Source organism: Camellia sinensis, chromosome 11, assembly GCF_055761805.1.
Source record: "Camellia sinensis isolate YWXY chromosome 11, ASM5576180v1, whole genome shotgun sequence".
Classification (NCBI taxonomy): Eukaryota; Viridiplantae; Streptophyta; class Magnoliopsida; order Ericales; family Theaceae; genus Camellia; species Camellia sinensis.
The window spans coordinates 116,119,983-116,142,230 of NC_138971.1; the positions used below are offsets into that span (position 1 = coordinate 116,119,983).

The 22,248-nt window shown below is 32.7% G+C and overlaps 2 protein-coding genes across 2 annotated transcripts; one reads left to right on the forward strand and one right to left on the reverse strand.

Moving 5' to 3' along the window:
- Nucleotides 1-292: 292 nt before the first annotated feature.
- LOC114276218 (ubiquitin-like domain-containing protein CIP73) lies at nt 293-2,656 on the reverse strand. The gene is made up of 2 exons (XM_028218003.2): nt 2,261-2,656; nt 293-2,129 (listed from the first exon to the last, which is right to left on the reverse strand). The coding sequence occupies exons 1-2, from the start codon at nt 2,635-2,637 to the stop codon at nt 2,042-2,044; spliced, it is 465 nt and encodes a 154-aa protein (XP_028073804.1). The 5' UTR covers nt 2,638-2,656; the 3' UTR covers nt 293-2,041.
- A 5,622-nt stretch (nt 2,657-8,278) lies between these two features.
- On the forward strand, nt 8,279-10,126 carry LOC114276210 (disease resistance RPP13-like protein 4). Its single transcript, XM_082895303.1, has one exon. It carries the CDS (start codon nt 8,279-8,281, stop codon nt 10,124-10,126), a length of 1,848 nt encoding a protein of 615 aa, XP_082751429.1.
- Nucleotides 10,127-22,248: the final 12,122 nt, after the last annotated feature.

A 22,248-nucleotide genomic window follows, 5' to 3' on the forward strand; every position in this document is an offset into this window, starting at 1 on the left:
AAAGTGACATAAAAAATAAATATTATCACACTCAATCAAATTAAGTGTGATTAAAATACCAATCTAATTTTTTTTATCACACTTCCAATAAAAGTGAGATCTTTTTTTTTTGTCAAATGTGATCTTTAACTATTTTTGTAGTAGTGTGGAGTCAAAAAAGCAAAAAATGAAGAGGTTAATATAAGAAAACTCTTTGACGTCATATCATCATTTAATTGCAATACCACCTCAACACCTCTCACCTATGGCATTAAAAGCTGCATCATTCCAGAAATGTAGGTAAGGCCTAAGACGCGAACACAGACCTCCTTGGGACCAGCTGTTGGCGTAAAGCAACACCCAAACGACGACCATCGATTGTTCACTCAAGATTGGTCATCCTGCCTCACTTGCACCTCTGCACATTGCAAATAAGTTGCCACCTCAGCGCATGATGATTTTTAGTGTCACAGTCCCCAGTCTGTCTATATGACCATTGAGGGGTTATCTGGCCACTGCTACAACAACACAACCTCTAGGAAAGATCCAGAATTCTACAACCTGACGGAGCAGCAAAGCTTCCAAAAAAACTTTGAAACTCTAGCCACTTCCAACCATCCTCCAACCCCAATTTAGCAGGTTTCAAAATTCCACCAACCGACCAACACCAAACAACATTTCAAAAAATTCTCACCCCACTCTTCGAGACATCAACAAGCTCAAAACTAAGAAAATGACTGATCAGCGTATTCACAGCCCCTTTCAAGCATGCCTCCCTTATTTGATATTGACAACGAGAAACAACACTATCGAAAATTTTAGTGCAATGCCAGCCACTTCCATTTATTCACCAATAGGAGCAGATCCATTGCACAGTATAAAGAGTACTGGGCCACAAAGTAAATCTCAAAGAAAAAGAGATTTTCCAACAATTAACTTGCCCAACTAACTCTACATGCGTGTGTATAATGTTTTATCTTTACGTAGCTGGTCCCAAGGCCAGATAGAGAAGGTTTGGGTTAGGTGGCTGACAAACAGTGTAAAACTTTGATAGAACCCTTATGATCATAAATCCTGAGAATATTTCAGCCCTTCATTGATTGAAATGGAAAAAGATTCATGTAGTCAACCACAAATAGTCGGGACAAGGCTCAATTGTTTAATTTACTCAACTAATTTTAGTTTAATTATAAGTATTTTAGGAAATTGAAATTTTAACAATACTAGTAGTTTTACTAAAGCATCCCTAAAAGTAGGAAAATACCAAAAATCTCTATTTCCCTCCGTTAACTTATCAGAAAAATATCTTTATTCCCCAATTGAAATATTAACAATACTAGTACTTTTACTAAAGGATCCCCATAAGTAGGAAAATACCAAAAATCTTTATTTCACTCCATTAACTTATCAGAAAAATATCTTTATTCCCACTGAATATATTCTCTTGGAATAGCTTTTTCTATTTCCCTCCAGAGTTTCCAACAAACAAACAGAGCATTAGGAAATTTTAAATTAGATTTATGCTTACAGGGGTTGAAGTAACCAACCATGCCCCACTCTAACACTTGCATACAGGTCCATTTTTGGTTACTAACCTTCGCTGCAGGGATTAGATTCAACATCACAGGCCTTGGTCCATTTTTTGTTAAGAAACTTTGCTGGCTGCCCATAAAATAACTTCACTCAGGCAAGGCCGGGATTTCGTTTTCTAAGAAAATTTTTAGGCAATCCATATACGTAAATGCATATGCTCAATCATATAATTAGAGGGGGGTTGCAGATAGCTATTAAATAATTCTAGAATGGGTGGTTATTAGCAGAGAAATTTTTGTGAGAGCAAGGATGATAAGACAAACTTTTCTAGATAACAAACATGGAAGACTTTGAACTATGTGAAAAATTACCACTTGTGCCTAAGGTTGTAAGCATGTCATATTGGTATGGGGAAAAAAACAAGCAAGCACCAAACAAATGTCGGCGTTTCTGCGAGAATCGAGAGAAAACCACAGGACCTCTAATTGAATATGTGTGTGCAGTGTGACATACTAAAAGAAAGAAGCAATTACCCTTTGACGTTTGGAGCTTGGAGAGGATGGTGAATTGCCATGTCGACTACTTGACGAGGCCCCTCTGTTTGAGTTGTCCTGAGCCTGTACATATGTAAAATGTTCAGTTAGAAAGGCTAGACAGCCATTTTACAAATGACTGTCCAAGTTGGAAAACAAATATCTTAAATTTCATCTGTAACACTGGGGAAACTCTGATAATAAAGCAAACTCACTTGTGTTGAGGATGCTTGTGTAGTTCTATCCTCAATATCACCCGGCCCTCAGATGATGGAATACTTGACCCACTTGCTGTGCTTTCAGATATGATGGGCATGATCTGACGAAGTAAATTAGACAAGAACAGTCCTTCATCACCCTCTCTTGGTGCAGCCACCTGAGTAGTGGCAGCACTCTGAGTTGTTCCTGCGTAAACTGCAGCAGAACTTGTACCCATTCCATGGAAGTTAACGTCACCAACATGGATATGCTCTCCACGGAATATACACCTCGGCAGCTGATCAAGTCCGCCATGAATCTGCGTAGAAAACCCTTGACCAATTTCTGTCCCATCACCTGATGGAATGTTTCCTGAAAAACAAACAAGTTTCATGTGTTTAACAATTTATTTAGGAAGATAGGAAGGATATAAAAGGAATGCAAGGCAAAGGAATCTACCTCTCCCTACTCTTGTTTGGTTGAACGTGAAAGAAAACGAAAAAGAAATGAAAAGTTATTGCTGGATTTTACTATTGTACCCTTAAAATTAAATTGGAAGGTGGTGTTCAAAGGATAAAATCATAAAAGTGAAAAAAAGAGCCATTTCGCTTCTCCCTTCACACACTTTTGAATGAAAAGGATATGGCAGACCTCGAGAGGAGTATCCCTTTCTCCTTTCCCTTTGCCCCCAAAGCTATTACTTAAAAATCAAATCAATTGTTATTCTTCTAGTAAAATCAATTTTACATATAAACTATTTAATTTTGCATCAATTTTATCTTCACCATCAATTGTCGTTTATAATCAAACTGAAGTTACTTATATGGCCCTCAAATTTCATTTCACCTTCCAAGCTATTTCGAAAATGTTAGACCCCTTGACAAAATGAAATTTGAGGGTCTAATTAATATTTTATCGATAATTTTGGAGAAAAGATGAAGTTTTAAATAAAAACATGATGCAAAGTCAGTAAATTCTGTCTAATCATAGACAACAGTTGACAGCGGGATGAAATTGATCCAAAATTGAATGGTTTATGTGTAAAATTCATATAATCGAAAGAATGGATGTTGAATTGATTTTGAGTGATAGTTTGGGGGCAAAGTAAAACTTCCTCCACATTGTTTAAAGGAGGGTTGAGCTTCTCCGTGGAGTCCATTACAAGTTCCGTTTCAATGATCCTAATTATTTATTTTGTAGGGTCTTTAATGTATATTATTTAGGGATATTTACCAATAAATCTCATCTCATAAACAAGTACATGACACTCTAAAAAAAATTAAAAATAGTGTACTTTTTCCAAATACGACAACGTGACGAGTATGATGTGACATTCTAAAAAAAATTAAAAACTTCTTAGTGTACTTTTTTCAAACGTAACAGGTATTATGTGACACTCTAAAAAAATTAAAAAACTCTTTAATGTATTTTTTTAAAATATGACACTATAACGTGGCAGGTATAATGTGGCACTCCAATGTGGCGGGTAAATGAGTCATTACATATCCAAAAGGACTAAATGGATCACAAGAAAAAATATGGAACTATATGGATTACAAGTCCAAAATACGGAACTTATTCGTCAATTTCCCTATTATACAGAAAAATTAAGTTGAACCGATAATCATAACATTTTTATTTTATTACTTTTGTTTTCGAAAAATTAAACAAATATTTTTATTAAAATAGACTATTTATCTTTTTAGAAAAATAAGATAAAATGAAAATATTATAATTATTGAATCAATTTAATTTTTTTTATAAATAATATACTCAAAAAAAAATTATAAAATAAATAATTCAAATCATTAAAATAAAATTCATAATAAATTCCATAAACCAAGGCGGAACCGTAATAAAATCCACAGAAAATTCTATTTCCACACACTAAGTTTCTTTACTCCACACACTTAATGAATTTTTTCAGAATCACAATTTTATCCGTTAACAAAATTACCATCTCATCCACCACCATCTCACCAGCCACTTCACCAATGGCCACCGCCTCACATGCCCAAACCTCAACCATACATAGCATTTCCTTTCACTTTCCCTACTCCTTTCAATTCATAACCTTCTCATTTCGTTTTTTTTCTTTCTTTGTAGATCGTTAGAGAAATCGCGTCTGTTCGGACAACTAGTGCTGAACAGATCGCCGCCGTTAGGATATCAATCGCCGAACCAATTGAGTATGTACAGATATCAACTATCGAATCTATAGGGTTTGTTTGAGCATCAACCATCGAATCTCTCTCTGTCTCTTTTTCTTTCTCTGTTAATCGATCGATCGATCGTGGTAAATAAGGGAGGTTGCGTCGCGATGGAGGAGGCGGAGAGGACTGGGGAGGTGGCGGAGAAGACTGGAGAATGGGTGGAGAGGTGGATCGCAGAAGTGACGGCGACCGGTGATAATCGTGATGGAGGTGACTGCGACCGGCGATGATCGCAATGGAGGTGACGGCAGCATGAGGGGATGTGTGAGAATGGCTGAGAGGCTGGGAAGGGGCGGTGGTTGATGTCGTCGTTGCCGCCATTGTCGTTAGCTGGTGTAGTTAGGGATAAGGTTTTTGGAGTGAGAAATGATGGAATGAGAGGATGTGCACAGAGAAGGTGAGGGTATGTTTGGAATGTGACGTGTGTGGATTGAGATAAAGAAGTAAAAATCAAATTACTAAATATGTGGATTGAGAAAAGATGTACACATAAATAATTTGGTGTGTGGAAATAGAATTTCCCAAAATCCACCCTCAAGTTCTCTCAAGATAACGCGGTTCAATAACCCTGGTCCCGGCCAGTGGGCCATATTTCTTCCCCGCATCTCATCAATTATTGCCTCGGTAAACATCTGTAGTAGGCCACTCCCTTCTTTATCTCTTCTGCACCTTTTCTCAATCTCACTTGGCGTCTCTCTCTCTCTCTCCCAAACACACGGCTGATCTCTCTAACTATGACATTTTCAAAACTTTATTCCCACTCTAGGGTGGCTTTTATCTTTATTTCCATTGTAGGGTAAAGCAGCTTTAGTAATGCTGTTTTTCAGAAAACGACTTTTAAAAAGCCGTGTTTTACGATTAAAATAATAATAAAATTTGAACACAGAAAATCGGCTTTGGAAAAGTTGGTTTTAATTAATTCTAAATTAACTAAAAACGGTTTTGGTAAAACCGTTTTTACACTAATTTTTTTTTTAAATTTATATTTTTAACATAAATATTTTTTGACCAAAAATATTTTTAATACAAAAACGGTTTTAGAAAAGTCGTTTTATAAAATGGATTTAGAAAAACTGTTTTCACAATTTTTTTTTCTTTGTTTGTTTTCCCACGTGGGAAGGTTGTTGGACTTGGGAACCAAAAGAAGAGAGAGAGAGAGAGAGAGAGAGAGAGAGAGTAAGTAGCAATTCCAATGCATTCAAAGATGGGTTTCTTTAGAAAATCACAACACAGACAAAATATAATTCATATAATACTCCAACAAATCTTATCAAGATTCCACGTTCAATTACTTATTACATAAAACATATATTGTGAAAGTTTTGAAAGCTGTTATTTTAGTAGGTTATTTTAGTTTTTGGCTATTTTAGTATATTAAAATTTTTGTGTTTGGAAAGATAATTGGATTTTTTTATAGTTGGATATGATGTTTATGAGAGAAAAAATAAAATGATTGTGTTTGATGTGATATTTTGTCTTATTAACTATTTTAGCATATTTTATCTTTTTGTAAATTTTAGCTTAAATTAAGCTAAAATCTCACTTCCTAAACAACCCCTATATATACACACACATTCCTGATCTTCCACGGTCTCCTCATTTTCTACATATAGGTTTGAATGTTGTGTTTGGTTACAATTTTCAAACATTGATTCCACATCCACTTTTGAAAACATGTCTACTCGGTCATCCTTGCGAATGTCCCCCCGGACGACGTCTGGCTAGTTGACCAAAAAATTTTAAAAAATAACTCAAAACTCAAAATACAACTCAAAATTCTTTTCAAAACTCATAACTAAACAAATTTTTTCTTTTCAAAACTGATGACTCAAAACACGACTCCACACTCAAATCATGATTCTAAAAATAATTTTAAAAAACAAAATAAAAATATTTTTTAAAAATAGAATTTTGAAAAGAGTTTGGTTTTAAGTTTTGAATTGAGTTTTGAGTTGTGTGTTTGGTTGAGTTTTGAAGTTAATTTTTAAATTGAGTTTTGAGTAATTTTGAGTGGTGTGTTCGGTTATAAAACGCTTTTCTAAAATCATTTTTGTATTAAAAATATTTTTGGTCAAAAAATATTTATGTTGAAAATATAAATTAAAGTAATCTTTAATTTAAAAATACAAACATCACATCCAACTATAAAAAAATTTAATTATCTTTCTAAACACAAAAATTTTAATTTACTAAAGTAGACAAAAACTAAAATAGCCTATTAAAATAACAATTTCCCAAACCTCCACAATATATGTTTTATATAAAGTTCGTTTGGGATGTGGGTTGACTTTTTGGCTTTTTAACTATTTTAGCCTAGGGTTAAAAAGTATCATTTGTGATAGATTTTTTAGTTTTTTTGACTTTTGTGAAAGAAAAAATGAAATAATTATGGTTTAGATGTGACATTTTGTGAGTATTTGGGAAGTTGCTATTTTAATAGGCTATTTTAGTTTTTGACTATTTTAGTAGGTTATTTTAGTTTTTGACTATTTTACTAGGTTAAAATTTTTGTATTTGGGAAGATGGTTGGATTTTTTTGTGCTTGGATGTGATGTTTGTGAGACAAAAAATTAAATGATTATGGATTTGATGTGACATTTAGTCTTATTAACTATTTTAGTTTAGTTTGTCTTTTTGTGAATTTTAGCCTAAATTAAGTAAAAATCCTACTTCCCAAACAGCCCATTTGTCTTATTGAACTAAAAAACTTATTTTAACTTTTTGTGAACAGCAATGCTAGGTATCATGAAAAATCTTTCATGAAAATAATCATGAAAGCTTTATGACCCTTAGATTATACTTAGAATAAAGCACCACACACTAATCAAGGTAATCCAAGGATCATAAATTTTTCATGACAAAATTTTCATGATCCCCAACTTTTCCCTTTTGTGAATATTTTAGTCAAAAAATCTCCGTTTAACTCATGCCAAACAAGGGCATAATAAGTAATTGAATGTGGAATCTTGATGAGATTTATTGAGTATTATATGGATCATGTTTTGTCTGTGTTGTGATTTACTAAAGAAACTCATCTTTGAATACATTAGAATTGTTGCTCTCTCTCTCTCTTCTTTTTGTTCCCAAGTCCAACAACCTTCCCACATGAGAAAACAAATATAACACAATTTTTCTAAAATCATTTTTGTATTAAAAATATTTTTGAAACTCATTTTTGAATGCATTTGAATTGTTGCTCTCTCTCTCTCTTCTTTTGGTTCCCAGATCCAACAACCTTCCCACATGGGAAAACAAATATAAAACATTTTTCTAAAATTGTTTTTGTATTAAAAATATTTTTTATCAAAAAATAGTTATGTTAAAAATATAAATTAAAAAAGAAATTTTGTGTAAATCAAAACCATTTGTAATTAATTCAAAATTAATTAAAACTTAATTAAAATTAACTTTTTCAAAACCAATTTTCAATGTTCAAATTTTTTTATTATTTTAATTGCAAAATACAACTTTTCAAAAGTCGTTTTCTAAAATATAGTATTGCTAAAGTCGTTTTTATAAGAATAAAAATAAAAAGTGAGAATAAAATTTTGAAAATGTGATAGTCAGGGAAATCGGCCCAGACACACACTTCGTCTCTCTCTCTCTTATGGTGTCACAGCGTTTCTTCTCTCTCATGATCCATCTCTCTCTTTGAAACCCAGCCCAGACCATCAAAGAAAAAACGTGTTCACTGTCTCTCAGGATCCATTTTTCTCTTTGAAACCCAGACCAGACCATCAAAGAAAAAACCTCTCTCTCTCTCTCTCTCTCTAGCCAAGACTCCAACACGACCCTGCTTTGGTAGTAGTTCCTTTCAAAGCCATGGACAGTAGTATCTCCCAACCAAATCCACTTAACAACCACCACCACAAAGCTACCACCGCCACAAACAACAACGACGACTACCAAGTTACAGATCCTGATCTCACTAACATGATTGGTCGAGATCTTAATTTCTTGAAAGAGACCATGACAGAGATTCAGAAGTTTGTAGATCATATGAATGTGCAAATCAACCAGGCTTGTGAGAAATTTGAGGAGCTCAAAACAAGAGAAGGAGGGAGTGATACTAACGAACTTGACCAACTGAAAATGTCTGTCAAGAAGTTGAAATCCCAGATTCCCTCCAAGCTTAAAATCCATTATGATGATGATTCAAAACCACATCGGAAACCATGGTTTGATGATGGATCCATTAACAGTAGCAGCAGCAACTACCAAGTCGATGTAAACAAGTCCGGTTATTTGCACAGCTTGTACAAGGAGCCAAAGTTTGATCACACCCCTGCACTTGCAGATATCCAGGTATCTTTCCATAACCTCCCTCCGAAACAAAAAATTATTTTGTATTTTTTCCGGATTTTCCCAGAAATGGCTACCATGAAGAAAAGGTTTGTGATTTACTCGTGGATTGGAAAGAGATTTCCATACCTAGAAGAAGCAGAGCATCTTGCCAACGGGATGTTGAATGAGCTTACTGCAAAGGGCTTCATCGAGCCTATCTACAAAAATTGTGGATTGGTTGTGGATAGCTACAGGATACCCCCTTACATTCGTTCTGCTGTAACCTTTGAATTAGATGATTTTGATTATTTTCCGGCTATTCGCTTCGCCTGTTGGGAAAGATGCATAGTCAACGTTGATGCGGCTATTATTGATGGAAGACATGAATTTATTTTCAAAACCGGCACTGATGTCAATGTTGTTTACTTGGGAAGGTGGCAGAACTCGGTCACCCATCACATTGAAATCCCAGACATCAAAATTCTCAATGCACTCAAGAATATGAAACAATTAACTTTTCTTAGCCTTCGAGGAATTTCTTTGATTACAGAGCTTCCTCAGTTCATTTCACAACTGACTGAACTTCAAGTTCTGGATCTCAAAGCGTGTCACAACCTTGAGGTGGTTCCAGATTGGATTGGCTTGCTTGAAAATTTGATACACTTGGATATATCTGAGTGTTACCTTTTAGATCACATGCCTAAGGGGCTTGGTGCACTATCTAATCTCGAAGTCCTTAAGGGATTTATTATTGGAGATTCCAAGGATAAAAAGTCATGCACTATCAATGATTTGACAAAATTGCCAAAGTTACGAAAATTGAGCATATTCACAAGTATGAAAGAATTTCCAACAGATCAGCAGCTTCATCATTTGCAAAGATTAAAAATTCTACGAAAGTTGAAAATATCTTGGTCAGGATGCATTTTACAAGGTAAAACCGATGATTCACCTAAGCAAGCACAACTATTTTCCAAGCAGACAACACTGACAAGATCATTCATTGAGCAACGTGATCCAAAACTTCCTCTCTCATTGGAACTTCCTTCATCATTGCAAAAACTAGAGCTTGAGGGTTTTCCTGACATAGATACACCTGGTTGGTTGTGGTCTGGCAATTTGAAGAACTTGAAGAAACTTTACATCAGAGGAGGACTATTGTATAATTTGGACAAAATAGTAGCTACCACAGTTGAAATGTTAAAATTGAAATACTTGAGTAACTTAGAGATGCCTTGGAAAGACATTATGATGTTATTTCCCAATTTGATTTACTTGGAGAAAGTAGAATGTCCCGGCCTCAATTCCTTCCCATGTGATCAGAATGGTGTTTGGATGAGGAAAGACAATGACATCAATGAGAAATGCAATGGAAGAAGCTACTGAGAGAGGAAGGGAAATCTCTTTCTATTGTCTTCCCTTTCTACTTCTAGGTTGGCAAATTAAAGTCTTGAGAGATAGTATATAGTAATTTGCCTCTCTCATGAAAAACTAGCTGTATGTATTTATTTATTGAATCAAATGTATATGTCTTCAAGGTCATTCATCAAGGCTTCTTTACAAGTTTTCAATAAAGTTGCATTTGGGTAAGGCAGAGCATCTCTTTACTGGTAGTTTTCTGAGGGGAAATTACAAAAATAAAAAAAAAATAAAAAATCAGAGTTTGAATTTTGTTAAAAGAAAAATAAGCTTTAATTTTTAATTTTATGAATTTAAATTCTAATTTTTGGATTTGTTTTCAATCTAAACCATCGACCTACTTTCCTATAAGCTACAATGTGCCTGTTTGGTGCAGCTTAAAAGCTACTTATTTCAGCTTTCAGCTTAATTTAAGTTATTTTGATGTGTTTGGTTTAACTTAACAATGCAACTTATAATTTTTTGTAAGTCAAAAATCAACTTATTCTTTGAATGGGGCAGGAGATGCTTAATTTATAAGTCAAAAATCAACTTATGTTCAGAGTTATAAGCTATAAGCTGTTAAGGTATAAGCTATAAGCACTTTCCCACAGCTCTACCAAACAGGGCCAATGAAAGATGTTTCATTAGCTTTGAAGAATTCTTGATTTCAAATGATTTTTTTTTTTTTTTAAATTTAAATTTTTAACTAAATGTATAATTTATTACACATCTTCAACTTTGTAATAAATAATGTTGAGTTTTAATTTTCCACCGCCCTTCATTTTTCTTGCATTAACTTATATTCAATATTTCAGTTACTTTACCCATTAACATTTTTATTATGTCAATGTGATGGAATTTAGTGAACTACTTAAAAGGAATACATATGAAAATTTAAAAGATGGGAGTTATCGGTATTGGTATCATTGTGAGAGATTTCATGAGAAATGGCATCAAGCAGTGTAACGCCCTCAAAATAATACATATAAACCAATCATTCATGATATCCATAAACAAATGAGAAATAAACATATATTCATTTATCAGAGTGTTCATTACAAAAGTATTACATGTTGACAACAAAAGTAAATGCCCTGCGGGCTTACAACTTTCCAAGTCAACACTTGGTTACAACAGAAGAGAGTTCTAACTCTTAACATATTTAAGCCCTTGGCCTGAATTACATGTAATACAAAGATAATCACAAAAATATGCCTTCAGCTTCTAAACCTCCCAGGCTACATCCTTGGAGGCGGCATATCACCTGTACCTGAAAATGATGTCCTATATAGGGTGAGCCAAAGCTCAGTAGAGATATACTAAACCAAATATGAGAAATAACTAAAACATTAGCATTTGACAAATGTTCAATACATGTGCATCGATATACGCCATTTTTATAATCCACCAACATTGATATTCATCTTTCAAGTGAGCTCCATTTGTATTTCCAATTCATTTCATTACATAGTTCGTCTATTCCAGTAATTCAAATGAGACTACAACTCATAAGAAAACAACACTTCGATTCATTAACAACTCAAAATGAGACTACAACTCATATTAACAACACTTCAATCATCAACATCATTCAGATGCACATAAGGTTTCGGGACTTTCACCCTGGACACTCCGGCCAACTTAATTATCAATAGATTCAATCCCCTATCTCCTCCCAAATAACAGAGTACATCCCCTATCTCCTCCCAATCAACACACATATACAATGTATTTAAACACTTCATCATATACAATGATCAATCAAAGCACATATTCAGTGTGTTATTCTATCCGTCATATTCAATGACATAGTTCTATTGATTAGTTTCAATTTTCCGTAATCAACATGCAGTGTCTACAACAATCAAAACTATCCTCCACCGATAGCCCAAAGCAGCTATTTCTAAACAGATAATAAATTTATCAAACTGATAAATTATTTCATTTTTCATCGGTGAGTGATTTATCAATCCAACTACACCATTCAACCATAATTCCATCCAATTTCATGATTTCCAAACCAATTTCATATTCCCACAATTTATCAAAATTAATTATACAAATTAATTATTTAAACTTAATTAGGGCATTTTCCTCCCTTTCTCAAACATCAACCCCAAGGCTCAATTTCATGAATTTTACATCAATAACCCCATTTTCCAAGGTCTCATATACACATGGAACTCCACATTAACAAACCTCTCTTTTATAATTTCAATTTCAAAACCCTAACTTCCCAAAATTTCCATAACTCACCATTTATACAAAATGACTAAAATTTATGTTAAAACTCATAAGAAGGAGTAGTTTAACCCTACCTCAAATTTCGGAGCTCAAAGGAGAAAGAGGAAGAAACTCAAAGTGCTCCAAAGCCCAACTTTTTCAGATCAAAATATAGCCCACGCAAAGCTCCACACTTTTTACAAAGGGACTAGGGTAGACACACCCAAGAACCAAGGGTATTTGTAGAGAGAAAGTGTATGTAGAGAGAGAGTGTGCCGGATCTAGAGTTTGGAGGAAGAACAGAGTGAAAAAGTGTGTAAAAACCCGCTGCTGCCATTAATATACTAGAGGCTCGCTCGAGCGAAGGAGTAGTCGCTCGAGCGACCAAACACAAAAGAACCTCTCTCGAGCGCAAGAAACGTCGCTCAAGCGAACAATGCGAAGCTTCAGGTCTGCAACCCAGAAGCACGGTCGAGCGCAAGAGTGCTCGCTCGAGCAAAGAAACTCAAAACATAGACCTCGCTCGCTCGAGCGAAGAAACACAAGCTTCAGGTCAAAAAGGGACGCAGACGCACGCTCGAGCGCAAGAGTTCTCGCTCGAGCGAAGAGACACACCACTCAAATCTCGCTCGAGCGAAGGAACCCTGGCTCGAGCGAAGGAACTAAAACCCAAAGCTCGCTCGAGTGATAAAAGCCTCACTCGAGCAAAGAAACCAAAATCTGGACATCAACCATTTGTTTTTAATCATAACCAACCTATTTGAAACCTGCCCAACACATCCCAAAACTCAAATACAAAGAATTAAAGGACGAAAATGCGACATAGACAACAACAATCATCCACGGAACCGAGTCTGGGATACAATAAACAATGGAGGGAAAATCGGGATCGCTATAAGCAGTGAGAGAATTGTAAATGAATCTGTTGTGGACAACATTAAAGTAGTTGGGGCATACAAAGTTGTGTCTTTTGCCAATGGCTTGAATTTGTTGCACACAGGCTAAGGGATATTTACTTTTAACTAAACAAATTTGTTTTAATGAAGAAAATTTCTAAATCTATTGGGAATCATACAAGCTAAGAGTAGTTACTTTTAACCATACAAATTAGTTGTAATGAAGAAAATTTCTCATCTATTAGGAATATCATCGTCGATCTGATATTAAAGATTGGATGGAAGTTTTAAATCTGCTTGTATTCACTACCCATCTATGGTCATTTTGAATGGAAGAGGTTCCAATTGAGGTTGTTTCTTGTGTCCATTCTGATTTGTCTGTACTTTATAAATGAAATCATCTTTCTACATAAAAAGAATTTTTTAAATTCTTTTACGCAATGTTTTTAAACCGTTACATTAGTAGAAGACTTCCATCATTCCATACCTTTTCATCCATAGAATTTATTATTACAATTTACCTTATTTACATCTCTAAAATTTCTAACATATTCGCATTTCATAGAAACCCAGTAAATATATTTTCCACTGCAAAATCGCTTGGGTGCCCACAAAGAACAAATGATAGGTATTGGTATCATTGTGAGAGATTTCATGAGAAATGGCATCAAGCAGTGAGAGAATTGCAAATGAATCTGTTGTGGACAACATTAAAGCAGTCCTGGCGTACAAAGTTGTGTCTTTTGCCAATGGCTTGAATTTGTTGCATATAGGCTAAGGAATATTTACTTTTAACCAAACAAATTTGTTTTAATGAAGAAAATTTATCATCTATTGGAAAGCATACAGGCTGAGGTATTTACTTTTAACCAAACAAATTCGTTTTAATGAAGAAAATTTCTAAATCTATTGGGAATCATACAAGCTGAGAGTAGTTACTTTTAACCATACAAATTAGTTGTAATGAAAAAAATTTCTCATCTATTAGGAATATCATTGCTAATCTGATATTAAAGATTGGATGGGAGTTTTGAATCTGCTTGTATTCATGACAAAATGCCAAGAAATGAAACTGCCCATCTATGGTCACTTTGAATGGAAGAGGTTCTAATTGATGTTGTTTCTTGTGTCCATTCTGATTTTTTCTGTAATTTATAAATGAAATCATCTTTCTACATAAAAAGAATTTTTTAAATTCTTCTACGCATTGTTTTTAAATCATTACATTAGTAGAAGAGTTCCATCACTCCATACCTTTTCATCCGTAGAATTAATTAGTACAATTTACCTTTTTTACATCTCTAAAATTTCTAACATATTTGCATTTCATAGAAACCCAATAAATATATTTTCCACTGCAAAATTGCTTGGGTGCCTCAAAAAGCAAATAAGGGTCATTTTATTAATAAAATTACAACTTTTTCCTTTCCCTAAGCAAGGCCAAAAGTTTCCATTGAAGCGTAGCCATAATAATAATAGTTAAATAAGAAAAAAAAAGAAAAAAAAAAGAAAAGCTAAGAGAGATGGTTGTCTTGCAATATATGAACTTCAAATCACTCATGCCAGTTCCAATAATCCTTTAGGCGTCGTCAAAATCCATTAAAAACCTATATTCCTACCAAAAGAAATATGTCAATGTGAAATGTAATACAAAAAAAAAAAAAAAAAAAAGCTGATTACCACAGAAGTACAAAAATTTTAACATATATAATGTAGTAAATATTTTCAGTAACTTTTTCTAACAAATCTAACCCCAACAAAAAATCGGATTCTAGCATTCAAGCTCCCCAAACAAAGATTTGAAGATGTTAAGGAAAAAAATAAATGAAAAGGCTCGTCAATGGACCTGCACAGCCCTTTCAAACCTCCAAAACCTGAAAATTTTCCAATTGAAAACAAAAATACAATATCTATGTTTACAAAGATTGACTAATAAAATAACCATGTCTGCTGTAACGGTAGCTAAGGTAGCTAAGATGCTATTTTTCATTCATTTTTTCCAGCTATCATGGAGAACAAAAAAAAAAAAAAAAAAAACTAGTATGAAGATGGCATCCGAACATGATAAAAAATAAAGAAATATAAATGCTAGGTGAGTGGACACATGTAGGCGTAGCAATAACTCTTAAGTCCTAACATTATCAGTAGTATTTCAATTTTGAAGTGATAAATTACAATTTACAATAAGATACTTGGTCTGAAAACTTTTTTAAAAAAATGTAGCTAACATTAATATCAACCCCAAAGTCAACAACCCTCCTCCACAATACAAAAACAAATATACTATTCCTAAAACAAATCATTCTAGAAAGTTAAGTAATCTAAGTTTTCCAGCTAATTCATAAAATACAAAAACAACAAGTCTTATCAAGCAAAGGATACCAATTAATGTAATTCACTAACAATATACCAATAACATACCGAACAGCACCAACTAATGTACTCCAAAAAAAATTCTTATCTCCTAACTCTCACCAACAACATACCAATGGCATGGAAATTCAGTAAAACCAAAGGACACCAACTAATGTACTCCAAAAAAAGTGCAACAAATAATAAAAAACCAAAATGTCTAAATATAAACAATTATTATGAAACCAACTCTTTGACAACTGTTAGTTTGTGATTGTTTCTTCTCTTTGTATGGTTCTTCTCACAACAACAACAAACTAAACTTATCTCGCTAATGAAAAAAAACAAAAGAACCACCAAAAATGCATGAATACCTTATTTTGATATCATTGAAGCTTATAATTCTACCATTTGAATATATTTTAGGTGAACTATTTCATTTCTCTCATTTGGTGTTATGATGAAGTGCCAGAGCATGGGAAAGTGCTGGAAGAGATTTCCCTTTCCACAACAGGTAAACTTAATAATTTCTTTAATTATATATATATATATATATATATATTTTAAAAGGGTCTGTCGGTTTATTCTATGCTTACCTCAATTAGTGCCTCCCAGCTAGCGAAGGTGTAGTGTTTATCTTTTTTATTTCAACCTGAAATAGGAAAGAGTTGGGCAATGGAGAGAGATAAACAGATTGATTTCCACTAAGAGCAACTGAATCTTAACCAAAAGTAGTGATCTAAAATCTGTTACATATATATAAAAAAAAAAAAACAGACCGGAAAGCAAAGTATGCAAATCAACTTTGAAAACAACTAGGTGTGCAATTCCAACCTCTTTCTGGTTGTTCACTATTGTGCAAAACATTAAAGTGGACTGGAACTGCAATTCTACTTTCAAAATCTAATTATTCACCAATATCACTATAAAAGTACTATCATCCACCATTACAATATGCACTGTCACTCCATTCAAACAAAATCTTTCAACCTATATTCATTACAATACATAGTGCCCCTCACCAAATCCCAATTCCCCTCACCTTGAACATTGTTAAATAATTATGAAAGTGGACCTATAAGTCACCATGTTTAATGAAAACAACAGGGGAATTTTAAATTGTTCCTCAATTTCAAAGTCAATTAACTGAAAAAATTCAAATCCTAACCATTAACATAAAGAAACCATTAATTTGAAAACATCTTTTAAATAAAATAAAAAAACCCAATTAACTGATGAATTTACCTTTTATAGCTATGAATTTTATAAAGTAAAAATAAAACAAAGTAAGTTCCATCTTTCTCTCTATAACCATAATTTTTCCAGTTAAAACAAACAAAAAGACAATTTTATAAACAGAAAACAAAGTAGCAATCTTTCAGCAAATCAACAATAGCTAAAGATACAATATTAAATAATAAGTAACCTATCTTCATAATTGTGCCTAACTGGTTATCGTACGAGATTGTGTTTCTCATGACACATACAATTTCAAGGGGAAGGTTATCTTAAAAATAAAAATAAAAATATTCAACCCTCCCTTATGACAACCCAAAGCATTGTCAACTTTTGAACAAAATAGTTATCTAGACGTTGAAATGTGACTTTAATAAGTAGTAATAGTTTAATTAAATCAAAGATCGCAATCCAATTAAACAAAGCTCAAGAAACCACAAGGAGCATAAATGGCTGAAATACCAATGTCCCATATTTGAACAAAACAAAAAGACCAAACCAAATTCACAATCTCAAAAGGCTTTTCTTTTTTTGCTGTTCCATCTGTCGTGAAAAAATTCTAAATAATCTTACAAATGGAGTTAGAGAATACTTCCACCTCAACTTGAAAAGCACGTACAGAAGCCTTTAGATCCCTTTCACTCTTGTAAACACCATTAAATAAACACAAATTCTATGGATTCAAAACCAAAGGTGTCAGTAACAAAATTCTCTACCTGAATTTTCCAAGTGATGGCAATGGGCTGTTAGCTGCAAACATTTCAAATAAATTAATTACTAAGTACAATGGCTTCAACTAGATAAATATCCCAAATACTTCACAAAAGTACATTGATGAGACTAATATACATTCCGAATATTTAGATTTAAGATTTCAAACAATAAGCCCCTAATTTCAATATCCATCAATAGATCAATTTCATTTTCAATAATACAGAAGGAAAAAATATCCAAACTATACATTTCAATAGATCAATGTCCACAAAATTCAATATTTTTGCTAATAATCAATTTAAATGATTCTTCAAACATAATATTTTCCTAGCAAACATAATTAATGACAAAGGAACTTGAACATAATAATGAACACCTATTACATCCATTAATTATTTTCAAATAATATAGTCGTGTTAATCTTGACTAATTGTTCAAGTAGTCCTTCATTCAGTCAGTTGAGCAAAATTTGAACTCTTCCATGGTTATCCACACAACTATTCACAAAAGGCAATGAAGTTGCCACAACACATAAACAATGAAAATTTTCCTTTGTAGAACTATATTGATAATGATAACAATAACAAAACTTCAATAGCAGTTATAACACATCATCTAACACATCCAAGTAGTGGACCTACCAAGTCTAGAGCAACTGGAGCAACATAGATTCAAACACAAAACATTAAATAACACAATCAATCAAGGCTCAAATGGTCTTCCAAAACACATAATCTCATAAATTACACCTAAACAAAAAATGAATTCTTTCTTCAAAGGAAATGAGATTGCATGAAGATGGGTTTTTTACTTAATCATACAAAAAATTCATGTCCTCTGCTTGAAAACCCTAAATTTGGAAATTTCCTCTCAGCACAGACAAATTGCAGATTATAACAGTAAAAGTACGGGCTTTGGGCAATTATGAACTAAATACATACCAGTTTGTAATCGAGCTCAAATACATCTAGGGTTTCGTCGTCAGAGCAGGGGGTTGGGCGTTATCGACCAGAGAGAAAGGTGTTGGACTTACTTGGAGGTGGTGATGGTCAGTGGCGATGACTGGAGAGAGGCAGAGCGTAATTTCTCAAAATGTTTAGGACTGAAGAAAAGGTCTAGGGATTTGTCAACAAAAATTAGGAGGGAATTTTGATTTGGACAAAATTTCGGGTGTTTGTTCCAAATTTTTGACAATTATTTGGGAGGAAAATTATGATAAAATTGATAATTTTTTTAATAACAATTAAAAAAAATCATGATTTGAGTGTTATAATAAAATAAATTATTAATTTAAATCCTAAATTTTTTATTTGCTTTTAATATAAAGTATTCGTCTATTTTTGTGTATTGTAGTCATTAACCACAAAATTTATAACCACCACTAATTGATGTAACAAAAATATCTAAATTTTTTAAAACCTACAAATATCGTAATCAAGTTACAAAATTTCATAACATAAAACACAAAATACGTAACTATATCACTAATTGGCGTAACAAAATTATTCAAAATTATTAGAAATCAAAAACGTCGTAATTAAGTCACAAACTTTCGTAACATCAACCACAATAGTGTTGAAATAGACAGAGAGAGCAGCGACAAACTCAGGGATCTGGTGTAGAGACACAGGAGTAGAGAGAGGCGATTGAGGTTAAGAGAGTAAGAATTGAACGAGAAAGAACTACCAGCATTGATCGTTCAATAATTTGAACGAAATAGAGGAATATGAGTGAGAAATAAAGAGAGTTGAGGCATAATTAGGACAAATTGAGAGAAAGAAAATATAATAGAAAAAGAAAAAGAGGAATACTTGGGATATGTGTCATCTCAAACTCGGCCTAACATCAAGACTAATTTAACCATCCCAAGCCCGACCCTAAAACAATTCAAATTCCAAACCCGACCACTTAATCCAATAAATACAAACTATTAATTCTTTTTTTATTTTCTTGAATGTATAGTAATTTATTTAAATCTTTTTATATATCATTGAATTTAGAATGTTAATAAAATTAAATAATAAAATGAAAATGATTTTTAACAAATTTTTTAATTTAACTCCTACAAAGAGGTATATATATATATATATATTGTCTTATATATATTTTTTACTTTGTTTTATAATTAAGTTGTTATAAAATTATAATTATTGTTTTATAAATGGACCAACTTGGCTATAACTCTTTATCCAAATCCTTGCTCAGGCAAAATTTTAGCCCACCCCTAGTATAATGTCACATTTTTTTTATTTACCCAAAAATACCCTCACATAATTGTCACTTGTAACTAACATGTGTCCTATAAATAATTAAAATTATATTCAAATAAATTTTTTTATTTTAATTGCATACCCATCGAGCGGCCACACACCACTAGTTATATACTACCCAAAATCATTTTCCAACCATTCTAGAACACATATGTGTACAAATTGAAAAAACTATTTTGAATCAAAACTAGAGGCAAAGGTTTGTGTATGTATGACATATTAATGTGAAGTAACTAGAGTTTTGAGATAGATGCATTTAGTAGATAGAGAAATATCACCATCAATATGGTTGAAGTAGACAAAGAGAGTAACGACGAGCTCCATGATTTGGCACAAAGATACAGGAGCAAAGAGACGATCGAGGTTGAAAGAATAAAAATCTAACAAGGAAGAACTATCAACGTTGACCGTTTGATAATTTGAGCGAAAAAGAGGAGTCTGAGTGAGAAATAAAGAGATTTGAGGCATAAGTAGGACAAATCGAGGGAAAGAAAATAGAACAGGAAAAAAAGAGAGGGAAAGTTGGGCAAAAAATTTAAGAGGACAATGATTTAGTGGAAAAAATAAAATCACATCTTTCAACATATTTTTTATTAAAATTTAGTCAAATTATTTATATATATGTCTATGTGTGTATATAGATATTTTAAAATATATATTGATTGTATATTACCCTTTCTATTATATTTAGTAGATATATTATGATTAAAATAAATATAAACTAGAGATATGTGATTGAAATTGGTTATGAGATATGTGGTTAGTGGTTCTAAGTTGGTTATGATCAAAGTTGGATGGTTATGAACCAAAATAGAGTTGGTTATGAGATATATGATTAGTGGTTATGAGTGATATTTATTATGAGATGTGGTTATAGATATGTGATGTTGGCTATGATCAAAGTGGTATGATTATGAGTCAAAGCATGTTGGTTATGAGATATGGTTGCGAGATATGTGATTAGTGGTTATGAGCAAAGTGATATGGTTATGAGTCAAAGAGTGTTAGGTAGTGGTTATGAGATATGTGATGTTAGTTATGATCAAAGTGGCGTGGTTATGAGCCAAAAGGTGTTGATTATGAGATATGTGATTAATGATTATAATATATGTGATGTTGGTTATGAGCCAAAGGGTGTTAGTTATGAGATATGCAAATAATGGTTATGAGATATGTGATTTTGGTTATGAGCAAAATAATATAGTTATGAGTCAAATGGTGTTTAGGTGTAAGATATGTGATGTTGGTTTATAATCAAAGTGGTGTAGTTATAAGCCAAAAATTGTTGGTTATGAAATATGTAATTAGTGGTTATGATATATGTGATATTGGTTATGAGCCAAAGGGTGTTAATTATGAATCATGAGATATATGATGATTAGTGATTATAAGATATATGATTTTGATTATGAACAAAGTGGTGTGATTATGAGTCAAAATGTATTTGGTTATGAGATATGTGATATTGATTATGATCAAAGTAGTGTGAGTATGAGTAAAAGGATGTTGGTTATGAGATATGTGACGTTGGTTATGAGTTAAAGGGTGTTGGTTATGAGATGTGGTTATGAGCTATGTGAATAGTGGTTATGAGATATGTGATATTGGTTATGATTAAAGTGGTGTGGTTATGAGCCAAAGGGTGTTGGTTATGAGATATGATTATGAGATATGTGATGGTAGCTCATAACTAAGTTATGATCAATTCGATTCTAGTTATGAACAAATATGATCTTGGCTCATAACTATAAAGAGTGACCTGTTTACTATGTCACTTTTAATGATGTGGCTTGTACTTGTCTAATTTGGTTATATCTTATAAGCTAGCTTATTTTGTACAACCCATCAAAAAGCAATAAAAAAAAACTTATTTCTTACCACAAGTTAACACAAACAAATGATGTGGCTTGTACTTGTCTAATTTGACTATAGCTTAAAAGCTAGCTTATTTTGTACAACCCATCAAAAAGCAATAAAAAAAACTTATCTCTTACGACAAGTTAATAAAAACAAATTAAAGTGTAAAATGATTTTTTGACATTAATTTTACAGAAAACAATCAAAACTTAGAGAGAAATTGAAGAAATCTTTGACTTTTTTAAATGACTTTTTGATTTTTTGATTTTTTTAACAACTTTTTCAACATTTTAAATACTTGCCAAACAGAGCTCAAAATGATAAATATCACAAAGAAGATGCTTACAATTTTGAACCGCTTTGGGCTATAATTACTTGGAAACTTTCTTTGAACTCCTTTAGAAATTGCTAGGGTGTAATCAGCTCGGTTCAGTACGATTAGTGTTGAGAATAAATTTAATAACAAATCGATCTTTTTGGTTTTGATGATTGAAAAACTGATACAGATCATATACTATTGTTCAATTTTATCGATTTTGTGGATTTGATGTAGAAAAGA

What these genes read in the sequence shown, in the direction of transcription:
- LOC114276210 (XM_082895303.1), top strand. Translation starts at nt 8,279, where the DNA reads ATGGACAGTAGTATCTCCCAACCAAATCCACTTAACAACCACCACCAC.
- LOC114276218 (XM_028218003.2), bottom strand. Translation starts at nt 2,637, where the DNA reads ATGAAACTTGTTTGTTTTTCAGGAAACATTCCATCAGGTGATGGGACA. An exon ending in CACAAGCATCCTCAACACAA is followed by an intron (nt 2,130 to 2,260) that starts GTGAGTTTGCTT and finishes ACATATGTACAG; the next exon opens with GCTCAGGACAACTCAAACAG.